At 50.2% G+C, this 18,650-nt stretch overlaps 1 protein-coding gene across 1 annotated transcript; it reads left to right on the top strand.

The window, feature by feature from the left end:
* Positions 1-4,879: 4,879 nt before the first annotated feature.
* Positions 4,880-18,556, top strand: LOC120403016. The gene is made up of 13 exons (XM_039533667.1): positions 4,880-5,249; positions 6,843-7,019; positions 8,407-8,512; positions 10,799-10,921; positions 11,542-11,773; positions 13,109-13,132; positions 14,081-14,203; positions 15,094-15,281; positions 16,252-16,451; positions 16,836-16,927; positions 17,363-17,417; positions 17,970-18,067; positions 18,246-18,556. Exons 1-13 carry the CDS (start codon positions 5,053-5,055, stop codon positions 18,500-18,502), a joined length of 1,872 nt encoding a protein of 623 aa, XP_039389601.1. The 5' UTR covers positions 4,880-5,052; the 3' UTR covers positions 18,503-18,556.
* The last annotated feature ends 94 nt before the right edge of the window (positions 18,557-18,650 follow it).

The following is an 18,650-nucleotide window of genomic DNA, read 5'->3' on the forward strand; positions in this document are numbered from 1 at the left end:
AAGCTTCATTTAAAGTAAAATGCAGAGCCCCCCGGACTGGTGGCCAGGACCCAGGCAGTGCGAATACCACTGAAAATCAGCTCGCGTGCCACCTTTGGCATGCGTGCCATAGGTTGCCTACCCTGACCTAAATCATTCATCTTAAGCACCCCCACTGTTTTTGGTTCCTCAAAGAGCTGTGATGACCCTCCCACCTGAAGTTTCATATAATCCCTGGCCCACAGTGATACATAAACTTAAAACAATATGGTTCCCAAATATTATTGCATGTGGTTGCAATATCTGTCACTCTGTTCCTGGCAGATTAAAACTGCCTTAACTGAGACCTTCGCACCAAGGAGCTGAGGATTACCACTGAAAGCCTGAGCTCTCTGGCACCATAGGGCCTTTGCCTTCAAAAGATGTCTTTGCTACTAGTGGGCATCCATAGTGGAATGCCTAAGTGCTATTTTTTCTTGAGGGAGCTGTGGATGCCAAGGCAGTTACAATGAGGATTTGTGTCCATGCTAACAGAACACAAAAATAGCAGATCTTGTGTCCATTCAGCCCTCCCCTAGTGGACTGTGTGAATCCAGAGTTGGAGTTGATATGTGCTGCTGTGTACTATGGAACTAGATGAAGGATCAAAGGTACAAAAATATCTAAATTGTAGATGATTTGTTCTCCTTTCCCATACTTGGTAGAACCATGGCTAGGCATATCCATATTAAGAGGGCATGCAGATCGAATAGGGACAGTCATTGTAATTGTACCATGGTAAATTTAGAATTGGCCTCATTGACAAGAATTTAGCAAGATTCAAAGAGCGATGGGACACTTATGGATAACAATGTCCAGGATTATTGCAATAAATACTAAATTAAAATGAAGTTCTAGAAGAGATCACACACCACACACTTCAGGGCTCAAATCAATCTGTTACTATCTGGAGTTGGGAGGAGACTTCCTGAAGGGACAGGCTATCCCCTTGTTTGCCTACTATGAAGTTTCTTGCACCTTCCTCTGAAGTATCTGGTGTGGGCTGCAGCTGGAGACAGGATACCATGTGAGAAGGTCTGATCCAATATGACAATTCTATCTATTCTGGTCTCCTAATTACCTGTGACTTCTGGAAGTATCAGGTGAAAAACTGTATACTACTTCTCCTTTCTGACCGTGTAAGACTCTGAGTCATATGGAATAAAAATCTGATTTGTGACTGGCTAGAATGGATGATGGGTTCAGTCCTTTGGGCAAAAGTGAGATTCATAGATTAAGATGTTAGATGCAGCCATCATGCCAGGAGCTATAGAGGCATCGCCAAGTGACCTCTTTGAATTTTAGTTACTTTTGAAAACTTTCAGTGGCTTAAGGCAGCCTACAAGAGGCCTCTAAGGTACCCTCATGACAGCAGTCTACAAGATGGAAAGGCCAGGCCCCACCTCATTGCAACATGCACCTCAGTAGCCTTTCAGTGGGGAATGTCTTGTAGCTGGACACACCTTCAAGGTTTATTTTCTTGATCTGTGTTTTTTTTTCCTCAGTCCTCATCTGTGTTATGTGAAATGTTTAATGTACTGTAGTTTCAAACTGAGTTGGGTTCTCTGCACCAAACTGCTGCTCTTTGTCCTTCCAAGGGATTGTTTCTAAATATCAAAAGGATACTTTACCAAAACGTGGCACTGAATGTTTTGCTCTATGGCCCAAAGAAAGTCTATATTTCTAGTGTGCTTGCATTTCCTTCTAGAGCTCGGTTAGCGTGTTTCTATTCAGTATGGTGTGGCTGTTTCGTGACATGTATTGTTTGAATTCCAAACTCTTTAAATAAACTTTTCACTATGCAACCATGACTTTTTTGTCTTCTGTTAAGGAGAGTGCATGCTTCAAAGCTAAAACTCAGACTTCAGGCTTTCAACAAAAAAATCTGAGCTGAACTTGGTTTTGAATAGCAAAGCAGAGAGGAATATTCATAGTGAACTTTGCAGCAGTGCTGGACTTCAGCAGCTGACAATTACTAGGGATGTTCTCCTTACTCGTCTTAGCTGGCATAAGCAGGGCCCTACTATTGGGAAGCTCCCAATGCTTAGAGCTCCTCTGGCATTGGGCACTGATCAGATGCTTCTTTAAGAAGTTCATCATTCTGTTTTAAGATGGTGCTGTGAGGTCTTGTAGTCAGGTGTCTTACCTCCTTTGACAGTGACTTCTAACAACCTGGTGCAAACAGGATATTCCTCAACTTTGAAGGATATGGGTGAATTAGGCCTGGTCTACACTAGGGTGGGGGGTCGAACTAAGGTACGCGACTTCCTTAGTTCGAACTTCTTACCTGTCCAGACGCCACGAGATCGAAATCCACGGCTCCCCCGTCGACTCCGCCACCGCCATTCGCGGTGGTGGAGTTCCAGAGTCGACGGGAGCGCGTTCGGAGTTCGAACTATAATCTAATCTAGACGCGATAGTTCGAACTCCGAGAAGTCGAAGGCTACACGTCGACCCAGCAGGTAAGTATAGACCTACCCTAAGTCTCTGAACCCTTGTGCTTAAGTTTAGTTGTTTTCCCCACTTAATACAATGGAGATTGCAATATAGTTCCCTCTCCAGGATGACTCCATTCCTCTGATCTCCAACAGACTGGTAAGCGGCTTGCCAAAACCATGCAACATGGAGACAGACTCTTGCCTATGTTTGGTCCAGCACAACACTCTGTTCCTTGAGTTGCAAATAAAGCTGGTTTATATGTGATGCTGGGGAATCAAAATATCTACAAAGCCTAATATAGGTGGTGGAGTGAGGCCAGGGGCTACATATTTTTGTCCAGATAGTGTCAAGGTCTTGTTGGGATTTTCTTGCCCTTCAAATGAATGTGATTTTAGTAGCAGCAGCAGAGCATGCTTGCAGGGCTGGAGTCTGAGGGCAGGAATACAAAGGCTTTTAAGCATTAATCAACCCCCCTGTTCCACAAGTTAGAGCAGGCACAGCTGCTTCCTTGTGATACTATCTGTACTGTAACCCCTAGCAGGAGAAGGGAGGGCTAAGGGACAGTTATTCTCCATTTCATCACCTTTAGAATTGTTGGAGGGAGAGAAGGTTTATTTTCCAATTGAGAGACTAATTAAATTGCCCAGAAACCATGTTTTCCTTCTCAGCCTCTGGATAGGGGGCTGTATGGAGATGCACTAGGCTAATCTGAAGTCTGTATTTAAATATCCCCAAGGAGCAGGCTGTTTGTAAAGAACAGCTGCTAGATAAAATAAAAGCAGAAACACAGCTACACTATCTGTCTGTGACCTTATGTACCGTACCCTTCACCATTTATGCAGCATTGGGTGCTTTTAAGGAGTTCAGAGTGGAGTGACTAATGCAAATGTTAAGGCTCCTTTCACAATGTCCACATGGCTCCAGTTTGTATTTTTTACCCTGCTGTTTTGCTCTGAGTGTGGTTGTGAATGAAGGGATGGGCAAGAGCATACAGCGTAGTGGTAAATGTAAAAGATATTTTCACAAAGCACATTCTGAATTTATTCACACTGGAAACCTAATTCTAAGAGTTGTGCTCATCCAGTCATGGAAGAGGAAAAAAGGCCATGTGCTCTGGGCCAAACTACCCACTGAATGCCCACAGTGACCTATCTAAACCTCCGTTCTTGAATAATTTCAAATGGCAGAGGCAGAAAACTGGCTTGTGGACAACTCTTTAACAGAAGTAGGCATGAAACTTACCTCATGAGTTAATTGCTCAGCTGTGTGGTTCTTTGACTGTACCACAAACACTTTCCTAACTCTAACTCTTGGACACATGGGCAGAGCCAGGAAGGGACATAGCCATTGCAATGCTGAGCATCACAGCACCAGCTTTTAGAAAATCATAGGAACAATTCTGAGATTCAAAGCCTGAATTAAGCACCTATGCTCCCTATACAATGAATGGGGAGAGATAGGTGCCTAAGAATACAATCCACAAAAGCCAGCATACCTGGTGGGAGTCTGCCTAAACTACCCAATAGGAGATGCTAACCCAACGCATGTATCCTAAACCTGTTCCCTCTCAGAATTAGGTACTAGCTCTGTTTAGCAGTCAACAAATGGAGCTGCCTGGATTCAGACAGCTTAGGTGCCTAAGGTGTTTCTTATGGGAATGAGTTCAGCAGCTCCCTTGCTCTACACACAACAGCTGGAGGAGGAGATGGGAGTCCTAACCCCTGAAGTAGAGGCATTCTCTCTCTCTCCCTCCCCTCCCCCCCACTGCCTGGAAAGGGATGGGTTTGGAACGCTGGACTGTGAGGATCCTTCTCTCTTGCATTAGTCTGAATATGTCTGAACTCAGGCTGTTAATTTATTGGCTTCTGCTGATTTTACTTCTAAGGTCCTCCATTGTTCTGACTGTCAATCTTTCCACCCCACCCCAAAGCCATGTGCATTGCATTGTAAAACTGTGGGGTATGCTTAGAAACCTATCTTTGACTGGGTGTCAGCCATAATCCTCTTCTGGTACCCCTTCAACCCAGTTCACAGACAACGGGCTTAAGCCCTGCCAGAACTAGATCCCGTTGTGCACTAAGCCCCAGATCAAAAAAAGCACTGACCATGGCACTGATTTCTGCAGCACTCTGATTACCAAGGGGAACTGGCTAATCTCTGCTGTAACTGGTGGGGCTGGACTTGCTCGCTGCCACCTCTACCACTGCCATGACCACTTTACACGGGTGTGGGCTAAACTGGGTTTAATAGCTGATGTCCAGCCTAGTGACAGTACCAACTGGTGTGCTCCCTTCACAGCTGGGGAGTGGTGGAAGTGGTGATGTGGGTGGGGTTGTGCCTGGGGAGCTGTGGAGGGGGTGGACTGAGGTCAGACCCATGACCCATCTACAAGAATGAATACAGGAAAAGAGGGAAAAAACGGGGCCTGGGTGAAGGGGTTTGTTCCCCATCCCCGCCCAGTTATGGGGGTACCCCCGGTTCCTGCCAGCCCCACGATCGGGGGCCTCTGGGGGTCCCCAGGTGGGGCTGTCCTGTGCCCCTTCCTCTCCGAGCTGAGTATAAAGCCCTAGGCTTCCCTCTACCTGCTCCCCGGCCATGTTGCTTTCCAGTCTCAGCCCCTCGGCCTCAGGCAGCGGGCGGTCTCCGCACCGCCGATGGAGCTGGGCTCCCGGGGGCCTTGGGCGGTGGGATGCGCCGGCCGAGGTGCCCCGGAGTGTGGCTTCGGCTCCGGGCACCAGCCTCCACTTCTACGTGCTCTGGTCGCTGCAGGAGCCGGCCCGGCAGCTCAGCAGGTGAGATCCGCGGCGGGAGGGACCCGGGGACGAGCACTGTAGGCCCGGCCCCACCGGCTCTCTCGAGTTCCACGTGGGCCTGGGGCTTTCCCGGAGGCTCGGCCTGCGCGGAGCTGGGGGATCCCGGCCTGGGCTCCGAGCGCGCTCAGCCCGCACGGGTCAGGGCTCTCAGCTCTGGCAATTCCCCGCTTCGCCTGCGGGCGGCGCCACTGCTGGCACCCATCCCGCAGCTGTGCCGCTGCCCCCGAGTCCCCGGCGTGTGAACCCCGCTGGACAGACCCCCCCTGCCCCGCCAGCCCTTAGCTCTGCTCAGCAGTGGGGAGTAAAACAAACGCAGCTCGCTAGTACCCGGCCTTCCTCTCTGTCTGTAGAAGCGGTAGGTGGCTTTTACGCAGCACTTCCTACTCTCTGAGTGCTGTGCCGGAATCAGCCCAGGGCGGCTGGCGCTGTAATCCCCTGGTGTGGCTGATTAGAGACAGCCCCTGGATCGTGGGCGCCTTGCAGGTGACAGGGATGTCAGTGATCGGGTACTGAGTGCCACCCTTTGTTTATGTGGCTGCTATGTCCAGAGGCCCTAGTCAGGATTAAGGACCAACCATGGTCCCTTCTCTAAGGAGCTTGTACATATTTAATCAGTTTGAAATGTGTTGCCTTTCAATTTAATTAAATTATGATTATTGTTTATTTGTATTACCATGGTGCCTAGGAGCCATGGTGGACCAGGGCACCACTGTGCTAGGTGCTGTATAAACACAGAGCAGTAAGGCTATGTCTACACTACCACTTATGACAGGAAAACATATGTTGCTCAGGGGTGTGAATATTCCACCCCCCAAGTGACCTAAATTATGCCAGCATAAGCGCTAGTGTGCACAACACTGTATTGGCGGGAGAGCTTCTCCCACTGCCATAGCTTCTGGTGCTTGAAGGGGTGGAGAGCTCTGTCCTGTCGGCATAGAGCAGCTACATGGGAGATCCTACAGCAGCGCAGCTACATCGGTACAGCTGTGCCACAGTAAGGAATCTAATGTAGACATAGCCTTAGGCCAGAGGTTCTCAGACTGGGCTGTGTGGAATATATTCTGGATGGGGGGAGAGAAGCCTTAGGGAAAAAACCCTTCCCGCACCAGAAGGCGGTGGCTGTTGGCCGGATGGTGGTATGGTACCCTTACTTCATACCACTGAGCAACATAAGTTTTGCCAACATAAATGGTAGTGTAGATATGGCCTAAGACAAGAGCCAACAGTTGGATGTAGACAAGGGAGTACAAGGACCCAGTGAAATGATACCGATCAGCATGATCGGCAGTGGTCTGTGCACACCAGCTGCCCCATTTTCAAATTTATTGAATATCCTTTGTCCTTATATTATGATGAGAAAGGGTAATAGAAGCATCTGATTTGCCCTCTCTAGCCCATTCATTATTTTCTGTAGGTTAATCACATCCCCATTTATTCATCTCCTCTCTAAACTAAATAGTCTTAATCCTTTCAGTCTCTCCTCAGATGGACATCTGCCCAGGCCTCTCCTTGTTTTCATTTGGGCTTCCTCTATTTCTGCTACACCATTTTTTTCTTTGTTGTCTCTTCAAGCAAATCCAGCCGGATGTGTTACCAGATTCAGCTGCCTCTGCCATTGCCAAAACAACTTGTAATCTTTGGCTTGGGTGACTGGAATCATTATTCCCAAAACACAAGCATCACTGTGGAGGTGCTGGTGAATCCAGATGTCAAGCCACAAAGGATTGGCAAATTGGGGTCTGATGTGAGGTAAATGTTGGGGCTTGGATAGGCACTGATATGCTGCCAATGGTTTAACAGGGGGCTCCTTGAAAAATGCTCCACATCAGGGGCTGACAGAAGTGACATTTCCTGGGTACATAACACCGGTCTCTTCCCATCACCTCCCAATTCTGTCAGCCCTTCCACCCCCACCCCTCTGTCAACCCTTGCTACTCCATCCCAGCCCTTCCAGGAGGTTCTTGTGATTGCTGTCACCGGTGTAAGAAACAGACAGAGATGGGCCCCTATGGTCTCTGGCTGAGAGGTGCTTTGTTGTGTGGGGAGTGGATCCCTTCTGGTGGGTGCTGGTGGATGGTTGGTGACTAGGTCCCCTTTGTTATTAGAGGTCCATCTGAGCTGATTGCTGGCAGATGTTTCTTCTGGTGTGTGGTGGGGGGGCAGGTCTTCCTCAGCTAACAAGGGAATAGAGGATGTGGAGGGAGTGGGTCCCTCCTAACTTATATGGGGAGTAATGGGAATAGGGCTCCAGGTCTCGTTCCTGGGACCAGCTCTTAAAACTCTGGGCTAGGGTTGAGCACTAGCAAGCTGGCCCCAACGGGAAAATATGCTGCAGCACACTCAGGCCATGCAGCAGCTGCTTGGTCCCCTCTTCTTCCTTGTGGTGGCCAGCTTTGGGGTGAACGGGTCTGACATGGTGCAGGACCCATGGGGGATACGGGCATGAAGCTCCCCTTACAGCAGCTGTTGTAGCAGTGGGGAGCACAGAAGTAGCATGGCATCTGCCAGCAGAAAGCACCCAGCCAGCTCTGTGCTAGCACAGAAAGCGTTGAACATTTTTGCAGGCAGAGCTGACGCGTAGGCAGGGAGAACCTGACAACTTTTTATTTTTCAGCCATCTTTCCCCTCTCAAAGATTGTAATCAATTCTTTTGTCTGCTCTGATCAGCCCCCTCTGGCAGATAGGGCCTGATGATTGTGGGCAGGAGAGTGTGGTGATTGTCAAGGAAACGTCCCAAACTGAACGTAAAAAGTGTGTGGGCTCCTGTGGAGAAGGCCTGTAGAATAGAACTGCATAGTTTTTTTTCTGACCATCCTATAGAGCTTAAGTTAGGAACTTAAGATGGGTGGGAGAGAATTTGGAAGGGCTCCCCAGCTCACCTTTTTCCCCCCCCTTACTGGCGTGGCAATTTCCCCCAGATCAGCCCTTCTCCCCCATATTGTTACTAGGGTGAAAAAGAATCCTTGCAGCCAAGGGATCTGGAAGGAACAGAAGGTGGGGAGAGCTCCCTCCCAGGGCTGAGTGCTTTGTGGCCTGGGGGCACTGAATTCTGTGGAACATTAGCACTGGTAAGGGAGCAGGATGTCTCCCCTGGGCAGTGTCCACTGTGAGCTGAGATTCCATGGTCCTTGCACAGGTCCCTTGTATGGGAAGGTGACTGGAGAGTGGATGTTCTGATGGCTTCATTGAAACAAATGGACTGTGGCAACCCTGTTAAACTTCTCCTGACTGTCAATGGGGAGGTAAGAAAGCAGTTCCCTACATATCCTGTTCTTCCTATTGTGGGTCCTGGTTATGGCCTGCAACACCCCCTGCTATTCCAGGGCTTGGTCTCCTCCCACAGATGTGCTAATGCACCTCAGGCCTGACCTGAAGCCCTGCTGTTCCAGACCTATGTTCTATGCACAGGTCTACCAATGCACCTTTGACTTTTAAATGCCACAGGATATGAATAGGTAAAGGATGTTTCAATTCCATTCTGACCCCAGTTCTTGGTATCCAGGCAGTTGGTTGCCCATGTGTTGAAATCATTGGATCAAGTGCCCCTGAGATGGATCCTCTCCTTCTTGCTATTGTCCTTTGTAAAGCGCTTGGAGGTCTATGGATGAAAAGCTTTATAAAGCTAGGTATTATTATTGATACGAGGCTGGAAAGTTCCTGATTGCAGCACTCCTGAATAAGGCTCCAGTCCATGGGCTGAGTTCAGACTCCTTGTCTGTCCATCTGAGCATCCATGTAGCTTTCCACTCTCTTAGTCCTGCAGATTTCGAGGCCTATGGCATTGCTGTCAAGGTTGGGAATGATGACCTTGGGACCTGGCATGTTCATATTTGCAACCTTTCAGAGCCAGCACTTGAATCGGTTCCAGAGTCTCACTGCTGGCTGACTCTGAGGATTCCTGCCTTGTTTCACTTCCCTGGGGCTGTTACCAGGGCCGGCTCCAGGGGTTTTGCCGCCCCAAGCACCCAAAAAAAAAAAAAAGCCGCGATCTGCAGCAATTCAGCGGGAGGCCCTTCGCTCTGAGTGGGAGCGAGGGACCCTCCGCCGAATTGCCGCTGAATACCTGGACGTGCCGCCCCTCTCCGGAGTGGCCGCCCCAAGCACCTGCTTACTAAGCTGCTGCCTGGAGCCGGACCTGGCTGTTACATTGTAGCTATCACAGCACTGGGTGCTCTGCTTAATTCCCAGCAGTAGCTCTGTGACGGTTCCCCCTAGACAATTGCCTAGCCCCATGGGAAAGAAAGAGAAGCAAAGAAGCTACACGTGAATGAGTATCCACTATGGTAAATACCTCTGGGGTGAGAAACACCTTCATCACCACCGTCCACGTTCCAAAAACTGGCTAACTGCTAGATCTCAAAATGTGATTGTAAATTGGGAATCATCGTTGAGCAGCTGTGTTTCCAATGGGGTCCCACAGGACTCGGTGCTTTGCCCTACACTATTTAACATTGTTTTCTTCCAGGTCATTGATAACATAAAATCATCACTGATAGACTTTGCAGATGACACAGAAACTGGGGGAGTGGTAAATAATGCAGAGGACAGGTCACTGTTTCAAAGCAATATGGATCACTTGGGAAATTGGGTACAAGCAAACACTGTGTTTTAATACAGCTAAATGGAAATATATACATCTAGCAACAAAGAACACAGGCCATACTTACAAGATGGGAAACTCTAGCTTGGGAAGCAGTGACTCTGAAAAAGATTTTGGGGTCATGGTGGATAATCAGCTGAACATGAGGTCTCAGTGTGATGCTGTGTCAAAAAGAACCAGTGCAATCCTGGGTTGCATAAATAAGGGAATCTCAGCTAGGAGAAGCAATTATTTTCTCTCTGTATTTGGCACTGGTGCACCCACTGCTGCAATACTGTGTCCAGTTCTGATGTCCACAATTCAAGCAGGATTGTGATACATTGGAGAAGGTTCCACCACGAGAATGAGTAAAGGATTAGAAAACGTGCATTACAGTGATAGACTCAAGGAACTCAATCTATTTCGCTTAACAAAGAGAAGGTTAAGGGGGTAAGTTATAAGTATTTATGTGGGGAACAAACATTTAATAATGGGCTTTTCAATCTAGCAGAGAAAGGTATCATACAATCCAATGGCTGGAAGTTTAACCTAGACAAATTCAGACCAGAAATAAGAAATTTTTGACTATCAGGGTAATTAACCTTTGGAACAATTTATCAAGGGTCATGTTGGATTCTCCATCACTGGCAATTTTAAAATCAAGACTGGATGTTTTTCTAAAAGATCTGTTCTGGGAATTATTTTGGGGAAGTTCTATGGCCTGTGTTATACAGGAGGTCAGACTAGATGATCACAGTGGGCCTTTCTGGCCTAGGAATCTTTAAGAGCTGGACATGGGCTCCTGGCCTGCAGTTGATCTCTCTCTCGTAATTTAGCTTTTTACTCACTCTGTGAGTGAGGGAGACTAAGCCACTGGTGTGTATGAAACGTGGAGTCAGGCTGAGACTGTTGTTCTTATGCTGCTCTGCGGTCTCTGTCTGTCCCTTAGCTGCTCAAGGGCATCTACAACAGCACCCCCACTCGTCCGTTTCTGGCACCGGAGCTCACCCAGTCACCAGTCCTCCCGGAAGATACCATGTCCCCCATCCAGGTCTTGGACGATACCACTGAGGTATGTGTACGTTGGACACCTCAGCTGTACCTTGCCACCCTCTCCCTTGCTTGTAGCCACTTGAGGCCAGTGAGCTCTATTTGCAGGTGAAGCCATTAGCACACTCTCCTATCAGGGCCCTGGCTGAACAGGTTAGTGAAGTTAAGGTCTGGTCTTGCTAAAAAGATCAATGAATTGTAATGTTCCTCACTTGAGTCAAATGCACCTGGTGTCTACAGGTAAATGCTTCAGCTTGTCACTATACTGCTCTCCCACCTTCCAATAATGCCCCCGTTCTTGCTCTGCCACTCTTCAGTTGGCAATCTGAAGATGGACTGCTGGCTGGGCATGCAGCAGGAGGAACAGCTGCTGGCTACATAGAATCATAGAATCTCAGGGCTGGAAGGGACCTCAGGAGGTCATCTAGTCCAACCCCCTGCTCAAAGCAGCTTGGTTCTCTCCATAAAATTAGCCTCCACCACAGTAGTGGGCTACCTGGGGGGGTCCTGGCTCACCTGTCCCTTTGTCATCTCCAGCCATGGATGAGACTGATCTAAAGAGCCAAGTGAGATATAGAATGGGCTTACTTTTTCTCCCAGAAGCCACAGGCAGCCGATTCTGCTGTCACTTCTGTTGGACAGGTTAAAGGTCAGAGTTTGGAGGCAACTGCCAGAGCACAAAGGACCAGAAGTAAGGATTTATCTCCACCACCAAAAAAGCTGTTGATGCCCCTTACCCCAGAGTCACCCACTGGCCAGAAGGCACCCAAGGAGGCCAGGAGGAAAATCCGCAAGCCTAGTCCTCTCCAGCTAAAGCAGCCTAGGAAGGTCTTGTTTGAGCACAGGGCATGTAAAGGGGAGCAGGATGCTGAAGGTAACTCTGGTTCCATAAATGTGGCATGAGATGCAGACATTAGGATGATAGCTTTCAGGGTGTCTATTCTGGGTCTTGCCTGCTTGACTCCCAGACCTGTGTGAGCTGCCTCTAGGGGCAGTTGCCCAGTGTGTTCCTAACCCCAGCCAAGAGGGTCCCCTGTGTCCCTCTCAGAACCCTGAAAATCTCTCTCCGGTTCTGTCCTTGAACAAATGGCTTGAGTGTGCAACTTCTGCCTGTTTGGTCGGAAATGGAACTCGGGGTCTCCTGAATGCCACTGCACTGCACCATATAATAGTTCACTCAGCTCTTCATCTGTAGGTGTCAAAGCACTTACAAATGAAGATAAATGTAATTATCCCCATTTATAGCTGAGGAAACTGAGGCACAGAGAGCATTACCCATTGCTACACAGTAGGTCAGTGACACAGCTGAGCTGAGATCGCCGGTATCATGATCCTGTACCCTGTCCATTGCACCAGCCAGTCTCCCTTACCAGTACTATATCTCTTGGTCCTGTGGACACGTCATTAATTGATGCCAAATGCGGAGCGTGCCAGGAGAGTATTTTTTAAAATGTTCTTGCATTGAACTCCCTTTGTATGTAACAGTCTGCAGGGAGTTGGCTGGTTCACAGGGACTGGGGAATTGGAAACGGAACCTTTCTCCTTTAGAGCATTGGTTCCAATTCAGCCCCAGCTTGGGACCAAAAGCTGTAAGCCTTTGAAGGCTATTTATTGTACGAAATGAGTTCTTGGGTCTTAGTCTCATTCCTAGTGAAACAAGTATCCCCATCCCCAAACCACTGCCACAATGGTTCCCCTTGTTGGCAGTTTGAGCAGAGGAGTAATGGAGCCTGATCTCCTGTCTCACCCTAGAGGGGTCCCCCCCAGGGAGTGGGTGAAGCACAGTGGCAGAGGGGGGCCCTGCTTTACTTGTACCTGTTCTGGGGATACAGATAACATCTCTCTCCAGGGCTCTCTCTCTTGCACCTTTCACCAGCACTAATCTCACCTACTCTCCTATGCTGTTTGAGACCCAAGTCCCTGAACCTGGAGGTTTACGCAGACAGGCAAAATGAGCTGGTGGTGACTCTTCACTCTCTGTGAGTCAGCCTGTCACCCTCATATGATATGTGGCTGGATTGGAACCAGTGTGCTAGCATGTATCCACTCCCATGGATCTCCATGTTCAGAAGTGTCATTTCCATGGCAGTGTGACAGGGTAGGGAGAAGAAGCACTTGCACTGTATCACAGGCTTGAGTAGCTTCTAGGAGGTGACTCCCTGCTGCTGCTTTCAGGGGACCATCATCTATCTGTGTTTTCTCTCTGCAGATTTGGAGGTGAAGGAGCTGCAAGGTGAGAACCTGGTGCACAGACCCTGGCCTGGCATCTGAGCCACTTGGGGATATTGTTCCTTTAATGTCATAGGCTTTGGAGTGAACATTCATGCTTGTCCCTTTAACTTCCTAAGCATCAGCAACTGTGAGCAGACTATGCGTACTCTGCCTGCCCTCATGGGGTTGCTCCCAAACTATACACCCTGGGCATTGTGAGAGGGACAGGAACTATCTCCAATGCCACTTGCAGCCTCCCTGAAATCTGAGCTGCCCCACTAGGTACTTGGTGGGGCTCACTAAGGGGTGGTGGTGGTAAATGATGGATAGACTTGACCAAACTTTTTCCAGCTTCCCCACCAGTTAGTACGGGGGCCTGTTTGTGAGGGAAGAACTTTGGAAGGAAAAGGAGAAGGAAATGGAAGAAGGGAAGAAGCTTCCCTAAAGAACTAGCTGGAGAGAACCCTGGCCTCTCACCCCCGACGTGCCCTAGGAGCTGGCAGTCCCCTAGTCACCAGTCTCTCCCAATACCCTTAAATGTAGGAGAAAAGAACTGGACCTGTCCACAGCTGAGGATTCTTTCCTACATGGATGCTCAAAGGGATCAAAATGCCCCCCACCTGCTTGTCATGAAGTGCAGGGAGCATGATCCTGCAGCTAGCCAGACTCCCCACTGCTGACTTCTTGTGTTACTGAGAATGGGGAGGGGAAACCCCATGATTACTCCCTAAAGCCAACAAGAAAATCCTCATGCCCAAGTGGCCCTGGCCTCCAGACCACTTGGGTGTAAGTATGTAGTGCTTCTTGCCCTACCATCTGTCCTTGGGGGTTCAGGGCCTCTGGCCACCACCTTCCCATGAGAGTCCAGGCCCCTGCCTCCTCACTTTGCCTTCTCCATGGAAGCAAGGAGACCCTGAGGCCCCCATATCTGGTCCAGTGACACAGTTCGGTTTGGTCTCTCCTCCTCCAGTCTGTCCAAGCCCACGATGGTGTCATGCCATGTGCCTCAGTGACCCAGAAACAGCCATTTTGATTGGTGGAGAGGGAGCCAATCAACAGCCTTGCAAGGATTCTCTCTGGAAATTAGAGATTGGTGAGAAGTTTGGGGCTGGGCAGGGGAAGGCAGAGGTCCCTAGGGGCGGAAGGCATCTCTGGGCGAAGCAGGAGCTGAGTGCATTGGGTCTGCTCCGAGCCAGGCAGATGAAGCATTCCACCCATGCCAATGCCATTCTGTGCTGAACTCTCCGCAGGGAGGGCTGTATTATTCTGCATGGATAGGCTGGAAGCCACTGGCTCCTTCCGCTGGGATGAGAATGTGGGAGGGTGCCCCTGTGGCACCTCAGCTCACCCTGCTATGGGCAGCTATTTCTCCATTTTTCTCTCTTGCTCAGCTTCCTCCTTTTTCTGTTTTATCCTTTTTGCATGTTCTTTGCTGACTCTCCTCCTCCCCGCTCCTTTCTGGTAGCGCCATTTCCCCCTCTTGGTCCCTCCACTCAGCAGAAGGCTGCATGCTGCTGAGGCTGGGGGCCATCCATTGGTGCCACCCAGTGCTGAGGTCAGTGCCATGGGCCGCAGCCTGAACCTGCAGTCCTGCATGTGTGAGCTGCTCCTGCTGTTGGCTGTTAGGACTAGGAGCGTCAGTGGAAGCAGAAAGGGGGAAATGGGTGGCTTTCAAGGAGTAGAGGTTGCACACACTTTGCAGTGTCTGAGGGGTTTGTGGGGTGAGCCAGGGTCCTACCACTTTACACACACACCACACCCCTCTTTTATGTCCTGCTATTCCCCAGCTATATGCTGCCCCCACGCCCTCCACCTCCAACCCCAGAAACTGCTGCAAGCCCTTCCCTCTGGCACTGAGTCAGGAGTGGGAGGAATGAAGGGAGCAGGGTCCTGACCAAAGGCTGATAGGGGATAGGGCTTTTGAGGTGTGGGGAGTAAAGGGAGGGTCTCTGCCCCCTCACTAGTATGGTGTTACTCCGACAGACAATGATTTCTGGTTCCCTGTGGATCTGCCACCACTGGGTTCTGTGCCGCCCTGCTCACGTGGTCACACAGCCACCTACGACCTGGACACCAAACGCATCTATGTCTTTGGGGGCATGAAGGAGGGCAAGCCCTACAGCACTATCCACATCCTGGACACATCCACCTGGAAGTGGCTTCTCGTGGCCGTGAGTAGCGGAGCTTCTGCAGGAAAGAGACAAAGCATGGGGGGAAGTGCGCGGGTGGGGAGAAGTGTGTTTCTGTCAGGGACCAACTGGGAACCCAAGAGCAATATGCCTATGTCCTTGCTCTTGTGCTCGCTCTTTGGCCCCTGGCCCAGTGTCAGGCACTGTCCGTTGGTTCCCATTTCATGGTCAGTGGGAGGGATGTGGTTAGGGTCTCGATGGGAGCCTTCAGGAGGGCAAAGGGGAAGTGGGCTGTTCTGGGTTCTAATCCCCTCCTTGCTTTGTCCCTTGGGGTGAGAGCCAAGTTAGACCCAGCTAGGAAAACTTGGTTAAAAAGCTTGAAGCTCACTGGAAACCAGATAGTGCATCCAGTGTGAGTGAGGCTGGAGGCAGAATGGATTGACACTGGATGTTGTATCTGAGCCAAGCTACTTGGGAGAATAGCACACAAATTGCAGGGGAAATGGTCCCTCATTTGTGGGGGGCTAGTGAAAACCTGGTCTGGGCACCAAGATAATGATCTGGCTTTCTTGGTTCAGAGGCCCTCATCTTGTGCTTTCCCCCTTCCCTCTTTGTTTCCTGGAGAGAAACTTTCCCAGCTGGTGATCCCCTGCACCTTCCTCCCTTCCTTTTCTGGGCAGCACTAAAGCACAAGGAAAGCCAGAGGGCTGAGAGAGAATGGCATAGGTGGGATTAGCAGTGATTGGGGGTAGAAATGTTTCCAGAATGACCTCCTGTTCCTGTTTGTATTCAGAACCAATTGGGATCAGTGGGGTGATGCCCCATTCAGGTCAGAGAAAGGTGGGACATAAACTGAGCAGATATTGTCCACCTGCATCTTAGAGTTCTGGTCATGGAGCAGGTGGAGTGGCACCAGAACTCACTATGCCCATGGCCAGCAGGGAGCTGACCCATGCCAACCTGTGTGCTTCATTTTCACACGTGAAACATGACTAGAAACTTTCTTCCTCAGGCCAAGGGGAAGGTGCCGACACTGGCCTACCACAGCGCCACCATCTACCACAAGGAGCTTTTTATCTTTGGAGGGACTTTCCCCAAGATGGCATCCCTGGAGTCCAGAGCCTGCAGCAACACACTGTACGTCTTCAACCCTGAGTACAAGATTTGGTACCAGCCCATTGTGGAGGGAGAGAAGCCCTTACCTCGGCTCGGGTGAGACACCTTCATTTCAGCCCTCAAAGATAGAGGGAGGGAAGAACCAGCAGGTCCCATCTAGTTAATCTCCACACTTGGAGGGCAGGGCATGATTGTCCCCCACAGCAGGGCCGGCTCCAGGCACCAGCCGACCAAGCATGTGCTTGGGGTGGCACCTTGGGGCGGGGTGGTGCTCAGGTTTTTTTTATTATTTTTTGGTTCGGCCGGGCAGCGCTGGAGGGTTTGGTTTTGTTTTGTTTCGGCGGGGTGGTGCTTGGGGGGGAGGGCGTGTAGTTGAGTTAATGGCTCTCCTGGAAGCCTGCTTTTGTGAAAAGAGACTGAACTCTCAATTCCAAGAAGTTCCAGAGGCTGCCTTCCTCACTCACCTCCCTCTCTCCCCAGCCATTCAGCCACTCTGCTGAAGAACAAGCTGGTGATCTTTGGGGGTCAGAGGACCCCTTTGTACCTGAATGATGTGCACATCCTGGATCTGGGTGAGAATAGGACATCACCATCCTGTCAGGCTATACTGGGCAGCTGGGGTGGGAATCCAAGGGCTGCCTGCCTTAGGAAACATGATTGGGGGACAGTGGGTGAATGAGGGCCCTTATGTGATATGGGAGGGGGACAGCCTGGCTCTGAGGTGTCTGGACCAGAGTAAGGGGATGGGAAGCTGTGGATGTAGGGAAGGCCCTGATGGGGTGGGTAGGAGATAGCTTGGCCCAAGGCAGGGGGTAAGAAACATCAGGCACTGGTGATTGCAAGAAGCTGGGTAGCAGATTAAACCGGTTGCTGCTCTGATTTGATGCAGCAAACCCTGTGTTCTCCATGTTCAGCACAGAGGTTTGTGTCTTGCAGTGGGGCTGGCAGAGCTGCTAGGATTTCCATGCATTTGAAGTGTCTCCTGTTTTTTTTCCCCTGTGCTTCAGGTTACATGGAGTATGTGCCAGTCCCGTTTCTTTCAGGACAGCCTTCTTCACGCTGGTAAGATCCTGCTGCAGGATCAAGAGGCCTCTTCTTCCCCCCACCCTCTGTATCTCGCTTCATGGCTGGAACTGTGCTTCCTGCATGTTTGCAGGGCTACCACTCAGCACAACTCACCCTCCCTGGTGCCTGGGCAGCAGCAGAGCCAAAGAAAGGGAGAAACCCTTATAAGGAGAATGCTCGGTTCCTGAAGGGAGGCCCTTGGGTACTTGCAAACATAAACCCCTCTGCCCTTCATTAGCACCTTTTTGTCTGAGGTTCTCTGGTGCTTCTCAGACACACATTAAGCCTCTCAGCACTTGCAGAGGTGAGTCACCATTTAAGGCACAGAGAGGAAAGTGACTTGCCTGGGGTCATGCAACAGTTCAGGGGCAGACCTGGGACTAGAACTCGGGAGTCCTGACTCCCATCTGTGGCGTGAACCACTATCCCAGCCTTCCTCTCCTAGGTAAGTAGAGGCCCCTTAGGTGGTGTTTGGGGGAGGAGGGGCAAGGAAGGTGGATCCCCTGCACGTTTTGCTCTGGTTATTGTTATGCTTTGCTCTGATTCTAGCTTCCATGCTGCAATGCCAGTGTCTGACCAGAAGGTCCTGATCAGTGGAGGCTGCAATGCCAAAGGAGCCCTGCAGGATGTATTCACCTTTCACCTTGGTGAGTAACTCCCCATCCCCTCAGAGCTGCTGACTGACAAAGAATTGCTGAAGGTGGCTGTTGTGCTGCAGTGACAATGCACTTGCTGGTATTTCTGGCAGCCTTGTGTCCATCTGTCTGTTTCATCCCTGGTGCAGAGGACAGCTTTGCCAGCAGCGATCATTCCTTTCTGTTGCAGATACCTTTGCATGGAGCACAGTGACACCCAGTCACCTCTCCTTAGTGCCCCGGGCTGGCCACACGCTCCTCAACCTCACCTCTGCCCACCTGACAGATCTGGACAAGGAGAGCCAGAGCAAGCGCAACCTGTGCACCGTGCTGGTTTTTGGCGGCTCAGACTGTGCTGGGACCTTCTACAATAGCACAAGCAAGATCCAGCTGGACCTAGAGGAGACCAAGCCCAGGACAGCAGGGGTTCTGTGTCATGGTAAATAGAGACACATGGATAGACAGTGGGTGGCAATAAATGAATCAAAGCAAAGCGGCGAACCAAGTCTCTGCATGTAGGTGAAATCTGCCCCACACTTGGAATGTCTCCCTGAAACCTGTGGTGATTTCTTGCCTATGTTGGGGCCCATGGACA

This window comes from Mauremys reevesii, linkage group 4 (genome assembly GCF_016161935.1).
Source record: "Mauremys reevesii isolate NIE-2019 linkage group 4, ASM1616193v1, whole genome shotgun sequence".
Classification (NCBI taxonomy): Eukaryota; Metazoa; Chordata; order Testudines; family Geoemydidae; genus Mauremys; species Mauremys reevesii.

Bases quoted from the DNA above. Each gene is read 5' to 3' on its own strand.
- LOC120403016 (XM_039533667.1), top strand. From the start codon at position 5,053: ATGTTGCTTTCCAGTCTCAGCCCCTCGGCCTCAGGCAGCGGGCGGTCT. The intron at 16,928-17,362 runs GTGAGAATAGGA...CCTGTGCTTCAG, and splicing joins TGTGCACATCCTGGATCTGG to GTTACATGGAGTATGTGCCA. The intron at 18,068-18,245 runs GTGAGTAACTCC...TTTCTGTTGCAG, and splicing joins TGTATTCACCTTTCACCTTG to ATACCTTTGCATGGAGCACA.